At 40.3% G+C, this 15,862-nt stretch overlaps 1 protein-coding gene across 1 annotated transcript in view; it reads left to right on the plus strand.

The window, feature by feature from the left end:
• Positions 1 to 2,269: 2,269 nt before the first annotated feature.
• Positions 2,270 to 15,862, plus strand: part of nipal2 (NIPA like domain containing 2) — a 28,077-nt gene continuing 14,484 nt past the window's right edge. The window contains exons 1-3 of the mRNA XM_085422138.1: positions 2,270 to 2,518; positions 11,965 to 12,033; positions 13,027 to 13,195. Coding sequence (XP_085278264.1) covers positions 2,423 to 2,518; positions 11,965 to 12,033; positions 13,027 to 13,195 — 334 coding nt within the window. The 5' untranslated portion in view covers positions 2,270 to 2,422. The remainder of the gene's footprint in view (positions 2,519 to 11,964; positions 12,034 to 13,026; positions 13,196 to 15,862) is intronic.

Genomic DNA, 15,862 nt, shown 5'->3' on the forward strand with positions numbered 1-15,862 from the left:
GTCCATCTGGCTGGAGTCTACACGCTGAACATGGCAAGCACAAATTGGCTCAGGTATCAAGCATTAACATGGAATAATGTGGAACACTTGCAGCATGTTGACCTACATACAGACTCAGATACATGATAGTAATTGGAACAATAACATATTGTGCACAAGGTAGAGGTCTGCCCACACAAGGAAATGAGTGTTTAGTGCACAGATACCAGTGTTTATTTCTGCGCTTCACCTTTATGTAGTTCTGGGTTTAGTCAGATGGGAGCTGGTCCACCGCATCTTTCACATTAAAACACTGACTGTCCTCAACCCTTTAATGATGTGGAGACTTCTCGTATTTCTATGTTTTCATCTACTTTGAGTCCATTACTAATGCTGCTCAGTGTTATACTGATGATAAACATTACCAGTAAACTACACAGGCTCTGCTCGGGAATCTGACCGGCCACCACAAATTACCAAAGTGAGGAGGAGTAGATAGTTGGTGTGTTAGTATCACTTATTTCTGTGTAAACCATTATTATTTCTTGACAACCAGAATACTTCAGAATAACTTTATAATACATCTTATTGAAACTGATTTGCACAAAAAGCTTCTAAGTTGTTTAATTGCCTTTAAAAAAAAAAAAAATCAGTTATAAGTGTATTGATACCAAGAATGAGTTTTTAAATTGTACATTTTATAACTGTTTGTAAGATCTGTCTCTCAATGCAAGTGTCCAGTACTGGATATCAAGATGCAAACTGCAGTAATTTGTCACTAATTGTGTCTGATGTTAGCAATGTGCCAATCAATATATGAGGTCAACCTGAGAGTTTTAAATGTGACCATAGGTGACCATATTAAGGATACCCGGTCTCACTGACATCACACAGTGAGAAAACCATGTCTGGAAAAGAGCAATCTTAAGTAGATTATGTTCAATATGAGAATCCATTATTTTAATAGTGTCTGTAAATGACAGGGATGAAAGAGAAACAGCATATTCAGTCCATTTTAAAGACGTTTTTGCAGCTATAAATATCATAGTTCCCTCTGATCATGAAAAGCATGTATATGTGTCAAGACAGACTGCTCATACTCAAAAGAAGGCAGCAGCCCCATCTGCACAAGCTAATTTTGTTTGTGCAGAGACAAACACTCTTCTCTTCACAGACGCGGATCAGAAAGATGCCACAAAAGACGACACAGCGATGTATCTCAGTTCAACCCTTTGACTGGGATGTGGAGCTACTCACAGCTGGACCCAGACTGAATAGAGATTAGATGCGGTCCTACTGATGTAGCCGGACTTGTCTGCATGCCCATTTGTTATGATGATTCTTATTTATTTATTTGGTCTTTCTTTCAGCTGCTGATGAGGTTTCCAAAGGGGTGATGAAGAGCGAATAGGAAGAGATTGCAAATTCAGGCACAATGACACACCTGTTGTCTGTAGGTGAGAACATTACCAGCCTAATTAGAAGAGGGACATCATGTGGCTCTAATCAGATGCGCTGTCGAACCATCTGCAAAACTGCCACTCTCTCTCTCTGTGTGGCCAGCAGGTGGCAACATGTTTAACAAAAACTGGAGCGCTGACATGCCAACTTGTTTGGATTTCAGGAGAATTAGTATTTCAACTTGTACCCCATCTTAATACACATTTCGACGCACTAAACCAAACAGGACAGCGGCTTGGTGTTTGTCTTCGTCAAACTTCTATCCTTTAACTAGAAGCTTGCGCATGGCAAGTCCCGATCCAGTGGGTTCAATACTACTGCCAAGCAGAAAGTTAAATTCACTTTTCATTTAAACCCAAACACTATAAATCTTCAGGTCATGGGGCCATTTCAGTCTAGCCTGAAACAAAAACAAGCGAAATCTCTAACTTTACAATCAGTTGGATTCTGTTTACTTCCATTCTAAGCCATCTGATCGATAATGACGCTCAGTCTCGCATCAAAGTGAATGTGTCCCAGTATCTGTGGTCAGTGCGCTGCTTTGTGTGCGCGACGATAACTGCGGCTTTCCTGATGCCTACTTCAAGTCCACAGTTATGTCGTACATCAGAGCGTCTAACTGCCAATGAACATGAACGCAGCGGGGCTCGAAACAAACAATCTGCTGTTTGTCTTGCTGCTTCCAATCCCATCGTCACAGAAGTGATGAGCACAAGTAAAACATAAAAAAGATGCACATGTTTGTTTGCTTTTTTCTATGACTTTGTTAATTTAAAATTCTATTTTCCCGATCGTACCTGAAGCCATCACCAACTCCTGATTCCTGTCCTCAACAATGAAGAACTTTTACCCTCCGAGTTTCCACTGAAGCGACAAGGACGTGTGGGATGCCTGGGACGGGATGAGGTGAAAGTGAGATGTAACGCCAGACATGTGAAGAAGGAAGGAATCGCGACAAACAAGTGTTTCCTTTTTACGTGATATGGAAAAAATGGCGAATTCAAGTTCTTCTCATGTGTTTCCTTCCTTGACCCCGGCCCTGGCTCACCGCGCAGAGGTCCTGGAAAATCCGCTTCAGGTGAGTTTGTTTAACTTTGAAACGTTTTGGCAAGGTGAGATTAAAAACTAATATTTAAAAAAAAACTTTCATAAGATGTATAAGTGACAAACTTACAGGTAACTTGTTCTAATTTAACAAAAACCTAAAAACACAGAATGCGTCGTAAATTTAAAAGAAAACCATTTCTTTTTTTAGCCATATTCTGTGCACCGTAGTTATATTTTTGCCCGCTTGTAATATAAATGATATTGAGCCTGTTCCAGCTGCAGCTGCGGAGATGAGAGCAAAACTTTTTTAATTTTCAGAAACTTCACTTTTTAAACTCCATTTAGAGCAGAAATTTGCACTCCAATATCCGAGAGAAGATTTAGTTAGTGCCTAAAAAATAATCTTGAAAGTCAAAGTATAACCTCAGCCTCTAAAGCTCTTTAGGTAATGAGCACTCAGTGTGGATGAGGAATCTAGACAGGGCAGAGATCTATTGGTGCTGGCACCTGTCACAACTATTTTTTAAAGCAATCATGACTAAATCATTGCGTTGAAAGGCTCTCTCTTTCTTTTGAACTTTTGAACTTTGTCAAGTGGGTTCGATTAATCTGTCCATTAAACAGAGTATGCAGACTGCGTGCACTTCTGTTTGTGTGTGATAATAAAAAGCAGTTTCCTTGAATGTGTGTGTGCAAACGTCCTGTTATGTTATGCCAGTCCTCTTTCCTCCCACTCTTATGTAACCACACATTCCTCTCACCCTCATTTTCCCCTGTCACTGTGTTTCGCCATGTTTCCTAAGTGTGACATTACCACTGGGGGCCAGAGAGAGAAAGAGTAGCAGAGGAGGACTGAGAGGCGTGAGTAATGAGTAATGACCCATTGGTGGGTTGTGAGAGAATAGATCTACTGTAAGAGTCCTGAACAGCTGGCTAATGGTCCCAGCTCCCCCTCTGTCCATGGCTACCCACCATCCCACAGAGCATCTCAGGATGGGGACAATATCTGTCTGTGTCACACTTTGACAGCGTTTTAGAAGTGAAAAAATGCTGCTGAAAAAAATGATGATGATTTGTCATCTTGGTTATACTTCACAAGTGAGACTTAGTCCCAGTATCTTTGAAAGATAGCTACTTCCAGTGATGTGATCCGTTACGTTAGGTAACAGAGGATGGGTAATATTTCCTAAGAATTTCTTTACCAGTTTTTGCCTTATTGCAGTTAGTGTGGGGAATAGCGGGCAGCGGAGCTTCCAGGCTGATTCAGTCTATGGACAAAGCTGTTCACTTTAAGCTTATTCAAACTCGACAACTGTATTTTATCTTTGAAAATTGCAGAATGCATGTGCTGCTGAACTAAATACTGCCAATTTCTATTGGAGGTAAACGAGGTGGGTGATGGGAGACCTGTACAGAATCTGCTGACAGCAGATAGCACAGCGCAACAGTAAACCCAAAATTAGTGTCCAGTATACAAGAGATTAGATTTTAACAGATAGGACTTACACATTTTCTCCCTCAAATAATAAAAAAGAATACATTTTAAAGATCTAATTCCTGGACCTCTTCTCAGCACTATTACTTGCAGAGATCTATAGCCAGCTGTGTTATTTATCCTGGCTCTAGATCCTGATCAGAGCCTTTACTCAGTAAACATACGGTTTAAGGTTAAATGTGACGCAATCCACAAATACATTTTGATAATGGTATTAAAATGTCTGTTTTCTTTCTACTACTGGTATCCATGTTTCTTCTGTACCCACCACTCACCCGGAGCAGAAACTGAAGGGCTGCATCCAGAGATCAGCCCATCCCAGTGAGGGACAGATCCCTATTGTCAGTGGACACAAAGGACCGTGCTGTCTGTACGTCTGTCGGTCTTTCTCATTGTTGGTCAGTGTCCTAGTGAGGAGGAGGAGGAGGATCAGTGCTATCAGGCCCTTCATCAGCCTTCAGATCCATTCAGATTTAAATTATTTTACTCAGAACAGTCACATGTAGTTTCCGGGTTCTGGTCTAATCCACTAATTGGAGTTTGCTCTGTGCTTATGAAACGTTCCTGAGCAAAAGAAGCTCAGGCTGTCTTATCTCTGACATTTAAGTAATGGAGTTTATACAACACACGGCCCACAATTGGTGGTAAATTCCCTCATTGTGTCTCGATGATGAATGTTCTCACGCACAGAGTTAGAGCCCACTTTTCCTTTTGCTGATAGCGATATTCACGATATTGCTGGACTGCTGCAGTGGGAATCCTTCTTGAGTTTGTGTCATTGTGACTTTTAAAAGCACAAGAATCTTTATTTGATGCTTTGCCTTTCTCACAGCCAGTATCAGTATCAGCTTATTGAATCCAGCCCTCACAATAATCGTAGCACTTCTTGTTAAATCTGGCAGCAACATTAAAAACTAAACATGCTGCTCAGGGGCTGCATTATTGTGTTGCTTGCCAGTTAAGTTGTCAGGTCTTCAGAATCATTTGCTCTGAAATGATGTACAATCGAATTCCTTGACTGTAACAAACAAATTACATTTTGAGGAAGCTAAAATAAGACCGCAGTAAAAGCAGATTTCTATTTTGGATGGCCTCAAACAACCTGTAATTACAGAGGACGGGAAAGACAAGAACTTCTGGATACCTGCTATTGTCCAAACATAGATGCAGTGGAAGGAGGCGTATATAGATCCTTTACTTAAGTGAAAATAAAAATACCAAAATGTTTAATTGCTCTTTTATACTGATAAAATCACAAAGACAGTCTTACTGCTATTATAATCATTCAGTGATGAAAACCTCACAACCATATCCTAGAATTCCTTGAGAGTAGCCCACTTAATATATGGACAGTACAAAAATACTCTGCTCAGAGGCACTGTTAATAAAACTCTGGCCAGTATAATTAAGCAGCTGATATTACTATTACCCTGCTGATAAACATCATTACCAACATGGGAACCCATCAGCCAAGATTTCAGCTCTTCCAGAAGAGATTTGGGCAAATAATTCACATTTTATGCACCCACTGTTAGGATATGTTTTAAAAAGCTAAATGGCTGAAACCAGATGATAGCCAGCACTTCCTATATGGCTGTTTTTCAGATGTTTTTCCTCTTATTTTCCCTCTACATTAAATGTTTAAACTGCTCAAACGTGATAAATCAGTACTGCCTGGACAAAAACAGAAACCAAAAGCCTCCAGTATCAAAAACTGTTCCTTGCCTACAAATTCTGCATATTTATGTGCAAATATCTCTTCTTAATGCACTTGGATATGGATGTAATACAGTATAAGCAGAGCACAAAATGGACAGGCTCAACTAAATTCAGATATTTTAAATAATGTAGTTGAGTAAATATAAGTGATTATTTCTACTTCTTTACGCGTTAACTGTCCTTATATTAAAATAAAGTAAGATGAAGAATGTGCAGCAGTTTAAACGGTGCTGTGGTGTGAAGTGTGTCACTTTCCTTAAAGTGTGTAATGTTTGCTAAGCAAGTCAGCCAACAAAAGACGCTCCCAGTATACCAGCCTCGCCTGATCCAGCAGCTTTGTTTGCTCTTCCTCTGACAGGAAAAGTCTCTCCCTTTTAACCCCCCCTCCCTTTCTCACTTGCTCTCCTGCTTCTCTTCTCTCACACTCTCGCATGAATTTGTCTCCCTCGGTGGGAAGAGCGTTAGGCTCCTGCAGCCTTGAGTCTTGGCCTTGATTCCCGCAGTGACCACCTGTACCGCAAATGCACACCCTCCAACTTTACACCAACAAACGAGAGGAATGATTTATTATAATAAGGCTGAAAACACTTGCTGGTCAGCTTAATATGAAGTGAATGAATCCAATAGAAGTTAAGATGAATCCTTCCTCACATTTCAAATTGCTATCTCCTGTGTGAAGTCTGTGGAATGAACTGTCCTCAGGCTGCACATCCACCACCACGTATTCTTAACACACTGTTTCTCACGCACGCACACACACACGCACCCACGCAAAGTTAAACACCCTGTTCTGCCCCCGGCTTCTCTCAGCATTAACCTGCAGCTTCCCCATGGGCTCAGTAACAGCAGCGGCAGGGAGCCACTCACACTCTCTCCTGCAGAGCTTGACAAGGTTATTGATCTTGGTTTAGTGTACAGACCACAGCTGCCTGATAGGTGTCTGATCATAAATTACTAGGGTCATATTCTTCTTCCGTACAGTCGGGAGTCACAGTCCACTCTCCCCGTCAGTCTGTATGCCATATCATTAGAGGACGCCGTCTATCACTTCACACCCACACACACAAGTTCAGGCTTTTTACCTATCAGTCCCCTAGGAAACCCATCAGCAAGCCGCCCATCTCCTCCCCTCCTCCTCCCAAATCCTGTTTACCTCTCCTACTCTGCAATCATCGTGCAAGTGTAGGAAAACACACATGAACTAAATCCGGTTTAGCACTAGCGTCCTCGCTGTAGGTTTCAGGTGAGTGATCTCATCCAGCTTGGTGCCAAAGTGAAAAGGGAGAGAGAGGGTGAAGAGAAGATGGGCTTGGAAGAGAGACGCGAGAGAAAAACTGGACTGTAATGTGGTGGTTTTGAATGAAAAATTACCCATAAGTCCCCTAGACTTCAATTTCTTATCAAGCTGGCGAGGAGCTGATATGCTGAGTTATGCAATAAAAAGTAGTAGTTTTACTTTATAGTGAGCTGCTGGATGGAATTAGGAGTGCCATGAGCAGATAAATCAAAACTAATTGAAAGTTGGCTGTAGGTTTTCTTATAGCTTCATATCTACTCTGGTGCTTAAAAGCAAGGAACACACTTTTGTCTTTTCCTTGTAGACTAACAGCTGATCAGAGTTTTCAAAGGGACCCATGTTGTAATTGACCAGTCTCATCAATATGGATTTATTATAGACTTTATATGGATTCACTTGACATTTTATTCAGACATCAGTGTCGCTTTAGGGTAACATTGCAGTATCAATCCTCTGGGTTTTCTTCAGGCGCCTTTACCAATTTAAATAGTTAATTTGCCCTCCAAAACCTCTCAGTGGGACTTTGCGTTGCTTTCTTACTTGCTCTGACTAGTGTATTTAACTAGGGTTTGCAGCTGTGAGTTGTACTGAACCTGACTGCTGTGTCAAGGGCAAGGACAGCTGAACCGCAAGGAAATCAGGTGTGTGAGCTTGTCGCCACATGTGTATCCAAGACACGCATCATGATGCAGTTCACTGGGAGTAGGAGTGGCTAATGGTTCATTAGATGGGCAGAGGGGTTGTCAGGATGATTGTGGAAATATCTGTGTTGCTCTACTGTTCCTGGTGTCATTATTATCTGTAATGTGCTCTGCGGTGTTGTTTACACGTCCACACTGTTATACAAATAGTCAGTATATGTGAATGATTACCGATAAGTGATGTGCATGAAGCAATTTAGTCAGACATTCCTGACAGTTTTCTGGTGAGTCGGACACCATTAATAGAGAAATGAAGTCCGCCAGTGAATTCCATGGAGCGAGAAACAGTTTTTTAAATTTATTTTTGTGCCTAATTCATTTGATCATAAGTAAAATCACAGTCAGTCTCCATTAGTCTTTAAATATATAAATTACACTAAAAAGGATGCTCTCCTCAGAGCAGCTGCTGTTGTTGTGTGAGTGCATTCAGTCTCAGTTAGTTATGTTTATCTGATTTTGTTATGAAGCATGATTCGAGGATGTCATTACACCGTCACTAAATATTTGAAAGTTAGTGATTAATAAAAGGATCTGAGCTCTATTATCTTGTTCAAATATTAAACTTAATGAACCTATTTCAGGTCTGCAGCAGGCTCGAGTTAAATCTTAGAAGAAGTGACGGTAGTTTAGGTTATTTGTTGTGCACACAGATAAAACTAAACCACAGTGAGCAGCTTTTCTGACAACAGAGCAAAGGAGCGCTTTGGCCTAAAAGATGCAGTATAAATTCATGCTCCACATTAAAACTGCAAACAAGCAGCATTTTATTGTCTTTGCTAGAATACAGTGTTTCTTATAACCTCGGCCTTTATTGCTAAACAAACATGAAAGTGTATGACTCATAATTGTGCTGGAGTCATATTATACAGTGGGGCAAAAAAGTATTTAGTCAGCCACCGATTGTGCAAGTTCCCCCACCTAAAATGATGACAGAGGTCAGTAATTTGCACCAGAGGTACACTTCAACTGTGAGAGACAGAATGTGAAAAAAAAATCCATGAATCCACATGGTAGGATTTGTAAAGAATTTATTCGTAAATCAGGGTGGAAAATAAGTATTTGGTCAATAACAAAAATACAACTCAATACTTTGTAACATAACCTTTGTTGGCAATAACAGAGGTCAAATGTTTACTATCGGTCTTTACCAGGTTTGCACACACAGTAGCTGGTATTTTGGCCCATTCCTCCATGCAGATCTTCTCGAGAGCAGTGATGTTTTGGGGCTGTCGCCGAGCAACACGGACTTTCAACTCCCGCCACAGATTTTCTATGGGGTTGAGGTCTGGAGACTGGCTAGGCCACTCCAGGACTTTCAAATGCTTCTTACGGAGCCACTCCTTTGTTGCCCGGGCGGTGTGTTTTGGATCATTGTCATGTTGGAAGACCCAGCCTCGTTTCATCTTCAAAGTTCTCACTGATGGAAAGAGGTTTTGGCTCAAAATCTCACGATACATGGCCCCATTCATTCTGTCCTTAACACGGATCAGTCGTCCTGTCCCCTTGGCAGAAAAACAGCCCCATAGCATGATGTTTCCACCCCCATGCTTCACAGTAGGTATGGTGTTTTTGGGATGCAACTCAGTATTCTTCTTCCTCCAAACACGACGAGTTGAGTTTATACCAAAAAGTTCTACTTTGGTTTCATCTGACCACATGACATTCTCCCAATCCTCTGCTGTATCATCCATGTGCTCTCTGGCAAACTTCAGACGGGCCTGGACATGCACTGGCTTCAGCAGCGGAACACGTCTGGCACTGCGGGATTTGATTCCCTGCCGTTGTAGTGTGTTACTGATGGTGACCTTTGTTACTTTGGTCCCAGCTCTCTGCAGGTCATTCACCAGGTCCCCCCGTGTGGTTCTGGGATCTTTGCTCACCGTTCTCATGATCATTTTGACCCCACGGGATGAGATCTTGCGTGGAGCCCCAGATCGAGGGAGATTATCAGTGGTCTTGTATGTCTTCCATTTTCTGATGATTGCTCCCACAGTTGATTTTTTCACACCAAGCTGCTTGCCTATTGTAGATTCACTCTTCCCAGTCTGGTGCAGGTCTACAATACTTTTCCTGGTGTCCTTCGAAAGCTCTTTGGTCTTGGCCATGGCGGAGTTTGGAGTCTGACTGTTTGAGGCTGTGGACAGGTGTCTTTTATACAGATGATGAGTTCAAACAGGTGCCATTCATACAGGTAACGAGTGGGGGACAGAAAAGCTTCTTACAGAAGACGTTACAGGTCTGTGAGAGCCAGAGATTTTCCTTGTTTGAGGTGACCAAATACTTATTTTCCACCCTGATTTACGAATAAATTCTTTACAAATCCTACCATGTGGATTCATGGATTTTTTTTTCACATTCTGTCTCTCACAGTTGAAGTGTACCTCTGGTGCAAATTACTGACCTCTGTCATCATTTTAAGTGGGGAACTTGCACAATCGGTGGCTGACTAAATACTTTTTTGCCCCACTGTATATGATATCCCGTCGACCTTAACGCACCACTTTATGTTTTTATAGGATTTTTTATTTTTTGGTTTTGAACTGGATAGGTAGCACACTAAGGCAGGTAAGGAAAACATCATTTTAACCTGTATTTCGTGGATGTTTACTCTCATGTTTTCATGTGGTGCTCCTGTGTACGCTTCCGTGTATTCTCTGAGCCTGGCAGTAAGAGTAGAGGATTGCTGATATTTCCATTGTTTGCACGATGAATTGCGACTTATGCTTAAATCATCACAGCTATTCCCTCTCAGTCTGGCAAAGAGATGCTTCATATTGTCACTGAGGATTTCTAATGATGCGCACTGATGGACAATAGGCGACCTCTGGATCGTGCGGTAGTGAGCAGCTGTTTTTGGAGCTGTGTTTGGAGACCAGAGGAATTAATTTACACTCCATTCACTCCCGTGTCCTTTGACCACGGCGGTGTTATCTTATTGTCAACAACATCACATGGATAATACTGACAATAACCCACTGTCTGTCTTATCAGACAGAATGGACCACTGAACCTGAACATTAATACTTATTTCCTTTTTTTTAATCTATTGTTGCTGCATGTGATTAAATTTCCCTCTTATTCTCCACCTCACTGTTGTTTCTCATCCTGTTGTTTTAACTCCCATCACCATCCACCTTCTCCTTGTCCATCCTCCACCTCTCTTCCTTAAAGCAATTTCAAGGGATAAATGCTTGGCTGCACTTTCTTTTACTTCTTCAAGAGTGATTGAGTTCTCTTCTTTAGGTTTTATCCTTCACATTCCACCCCCACTCTGTGCTATCGTTCCTTTATAAACTTTGTCCACCCACAGCCCAGAATTCAATTTTCTTTTGGCAGTCATTTTCCTGGGATATATCAGGGACAAAACAGCCAAGTATACTGTTCCAGCACTTTAAGTGAATGTATCTCGTTTCTCCCTCCATCACTTATACACCTACTCTGAGGAAAATTTGCTACAAACATCTGATGATACTTTTTTTGTTTTAATTAAGGTTGCACTAAAATTGAATTTGGCTGTTTTATATAGCAGTTTTACTTTGGATGTCTCAAAATCTTTGTATTTAGTTACCCAAAAAGCCCTGCATAGTTTGAAATTATTGTATTTATGGTGTACAGTGAGACATCCACTTTTCCTTATTGTTCAGGATAAATTGCAGCTTTTGCTAAAATGCTAGTTTCTTGATGTGGATGCTATTTGCAAGTCAGAAAGTCCTAATTGCAGTATTTACAATATGAAATGAATCCTGGGAAAGTGTTACTGTGAGTATGTTGGTATGCAAACACTAAAGATGGTAAACATGATAGTTATAGTTGAGAATCTCCATTTTTGCCTTTGTCAGCTTGAGTGTGATATTCCCAGAACTTTGTGCGTTTATTTGTCTGAAGGTGTGCACCAGCCTACATCCAGATCTTAATGAGGTGTCAGATATTGTGTGAGAACTTGGATTGTTTTCATTTTTTGACATATTTGTGTGAAATGTCTGTTTGCTGTTTTTGTTTTGTTTTTTTACTACGTGTGACAATACAGATTTCGGTGTTACGAAGCCTTAAAAGCCTCTGTTCCACAGGAGTACAAACAATATCTACACACGCAGTTGTGCCTTTGAACACAACACCAATGGAGCAATGCTCTCTGTGGTTGTCATGGAAATGACAGATGCGACAGCTGGAGGGAAGACTTGCGAGAAGTATTATGGGGTGTTTGGAGTCGTGTGACAACTAGAGCGTCACCTAATCCTCTGTCTGTTTACTGTTTGTTTCCACAGACATATCTCCTGGGAATCATCATCTCCATATGTGGGAATGTCCTCATCAGCATCTCGCTCAACATACAGGTAGGAAACACTGGAATCCAGCTGTGTGACAGACACTCAGCACAGTAGGCGTTTAGCGCCTGTAAAGTATTTCTAGACTGTCTTTCTCCTCATGGTTTGCTCTCTTTAGCAAACTCTGTGTGCTCATCAGGATTTTAGTGCGTGTACCCTCGGGCACTGTGGCTGTGTGATGTTCACAGCAGGCAGTGTGCATTAGAAATGACTGCATTTCATGACAGAAAAGCCTGTTTGAATTAAAACGAATAGAAGTGGGTGTTAAAATATTGCAATTCAGTTTTAATATAGTGCAATTAAGTATTCAAACAACACATTTTCTGCACAGTCTGGACCTGAGTAGGGTATTAATAAGCTGCCCTTAGGTTGATAGCTCTAATTCAGGTGAAGTTTTACCATTTTCTGAGCATCACAATGTTAAAAAATAAGGACTTCATTGATTAAATGTAATGTAAGCCTACAAGCGCTAACATTTACCAGTCTGAGAAGATTCATCTAAAAACATTATTTGTCTAAAGTGATCTTTTTTTCTGGGGAACTGATAATATGAAATAAAGTCTGCATGGCAGCAGCATGCAGAGCAAACTTGGATGCCGTGACAGCTTCAAGTAGATGTGAAAAAGTGCTAAAAGAGGTTGATAACCCTTACTTAGAAGCCAGTATAAGCTTCCAGAAATAGAATTGTTAATGATTATGAGGTATACTGTAGACTTGTGTTGGGATCATACAGCTTCTTAATTGGTGTCATGTCTCTTCTGAGATGAAATGGTAATCAGCAGAGAGTGTGATGCTGCGTTTAGAGTTGTGTGACAGTCGGTGTAATGCTATATTAAATTGATTGATTAATATGTTAAGTTGCACCTACTTTTTTAGGATTTGCACAGTGCGGTGAAGTTATTGTCTGTGTTGTGTTGCTGTAGTTTGTACAGCTCTGTTGGGCCCACTTTATCTGACTGTTCCCCTGGCTCCTCTGGCTCCCGTTCCCTCTCTTCCTGACAGAAATATGCCCATGTACGTCAGGCACAGCGTGGATCCAAACCCTACTACACATCCGCCACATGGTGGTGCGGAGTGGTTCTCATGGGTGTTGGGGAACTGGGAAACTTTGCTGCCTATGGCTTTGCTCCAGCATCTCTCATAGCCCCACTGGGCTGTGTGTCTGTTATAGGTAAATATAATCTTTTTTGTTTTTTTAGTGTCATGCATTATCCAAGTGTGAAAGCAAAACTAACAGTGGAAGGTGTTTCCATGCAAGGCCTGTGTTCTTTCCTTCTGATCCTGTTGACAGTGTCATGCCAACCAAAAACTAATGATGTTTTATCCAGTCATTTTCTATTAAAATTTTTTTCTATAGACTTTATTTAATCTGTAGCACTTTATAATGCTTATTTGTATATTTTATGCATTAATAAAATTATATGTGCGAATAGTAGTCTCTTAACCAGAGGTGGCAAAAGAACAGACATTCTGTACCTAAGTACTGATACTAGTGTTGAAAAATACTCCAGTAAAAGTTGAAGTACTGATTCAACTTCTTTACTCAAGTAAAAGTTAAAAAAAAAAGTACAGGCTCTGAAATGTACTCTAAGTAAGAAAGTAAAAAGTAGCTCTTTGGAGGACATTTCTACCAGCTGTTTTTATGCAAAGCTAACTGAACCTTGTGCTTTATTAATGTAACAATAATATTAGAAGAGCTCTATTTTCTGTTACCTACATTGTAGAGGGTGACTTTGCCTCTAAGCAGGAAATGAGTAGGGAAGAGATTAAAGTGGATTCAGCAGATGGGGGAACCCTAAAATTAGTTGAAATGGCTCAGTGTGGGGCAAAGAATCACAGCTCAGTAATTTCTATTGAGCGCTCCAGTAGATTGTCTTATTGTACAGGCTGTGAGTAGCAGACCTGCTGCTCTTTGTGGATGTACACAACGTGTTACAATAAACACGTTACTGTAATCCGATTACTTTTTTCAAAGTAAAGTAAGGGATTACTATTGCAAAAATAATTACTTTCCCGTAAGCACACTGCATTTCTGCGTTACTAAACCGTGATTTTGTTTGTGAAAGGGTCTCGTGACAATGACGTAAACACATGCAACGTTCGTGGTAACAGATGTGTGCAGATCAACAATGGATAATATGGAGAGCAGGAGCGAGTATGACCATGCAGGGTTTAAAGCTTGGAAGTGCTGACATTACTTTGAGTTTGATTCTGTAAAAAGTGACAAAAACATTAATGTATGCTGTACACTCTGCATGGGAAGAAAACTTCTTTTTACCGTGAAAAATTAAACTGCAAATCTGAGCAAGTACCTAGCACGCTGCCACGGGAATGTGAAATTCACAGAGAAACCCCCCCCGGATCCCCCCACTGACATGACCGGGCAGACCTCCACCCGCCCCACTCCTGCTAAACAGGTGAAAAAGAGCAACGGGACTTGGTGCCACTGAGACTTTGATTTTATTTATTTTTTTGCTGTGTTTTACTTGCATCTATTTGAAAGAGAGTGTAAACACAAAACATTATTTTATTTCATATGCTGGAATATGCAGAAAATAGGTTTAAATGTTAAACAAATTTCTTTTTGTGAGAGACTGTTGCATATAATTTAATTTTTGCTTGATGCAATGCGCATGAAGGTAAAAGATTAAAACTAATAAAACAAGTTTTAAAAAGAGATTTTTTCATTTGATTCAATTTTATATGATGGATTATGCAGAAAAAATAGAATTGGGCTGAAAGGTCTATTGCTTTATTACTATTCAGGTTATGTGTCATGTTTTAAAAACTAACTGGTCAAATGTGACCGAAACATTAAGTAAGGCGGTGGGGGTGCACACAACCACAGGGTTAAAAAAGTAACTAAGTATCGAATTACTTTTGAAAATAAGTAATCAGTAAGTAAAGGGATTATTTTTTTGGAGAAGTAATCAGTAATTGGTTACTAATTACTTTTTCAAGTAACTTGACCAACACTGTACACAGCTGAATTCAACCAGATGTCAGCAGATGTTTCATGAGTTGTCCTGGCAACACTGACAGTACGCTGTTTATATTAACTTTATTCTAGACGACCACTGTGCACCAGTCACACACTGTTCCTTTCTTTGAATCCATCACAGTACAGCAAACTAACCTGTTCATGCTACACTAACCTGCTGAGGATTTTCATGCAACCTTTAAATAGTGAAATACAGCAGCTGTATCTTTAGCTAGCAACACAGTGTGCGACAAACTGCACACAGACAGTTTGTGTGTTGAGCTCATAGAAATGCTGCGTTTGACAGTGACACCAGCTCAGGTATTTGGATTAGCATCCGAGTGGCTTCCAGATACGGGTTGGTTGATTTCCTTAGAACCATTATTGTTATATTTCACTGTAACACCACAGTAGGCTGACTGGGTTTATTTTTCCCACTTAGCTAGGTAAGCATTGATAACTTAGCTAACATTACCTCTATCACTATATTAATGGGAATATGAATCATTGTGAGACTTACTGCTGGTAAAAAAAAAAAAAAAAACAGCTTTCTTCTTTTTGGTACTGGGAATTAAATCTTTTTGCTCTGTCTTTATTACTTGCAGAAGAAATCTCCTAAGAAACGTTGTAAAATGTACGGTGGCAGACCTGGGTAAAGACTTGTGTGTTTCACATTCATTTTTATTCCAAAGTTGACGTTTGCTGTTGTTTGTGGAGCATCTGAGAACTGCAAAGACTCTCTAGGATTTAATGTATATTGTTTGCAAAAGAAGCATTTGATTCAAAATAGGAAATAATAATCATCTTAAAATAGCTTGCATTTAAACATACACAAGAAGACTTCACGGCAGTAATGCA

The sequence above is a fragment of the Rhamphochromis longiceps genome, linkage group LG11, assembly GCF_057381845.1.
Source record: "Rhamphochromis longiceps isolate RC_006_pf linkage group LG11, R_longiceps_female_GT1.1, whole genome shotgun sequence".
In the NCBI taxonomy this organism is placed as follows: Eukaryota; Metazoa; Chordata; class Actinopteri; order Cichliformes; family Cichlidae; genus Rhamphochromis; species Rhamphochromis longiceps.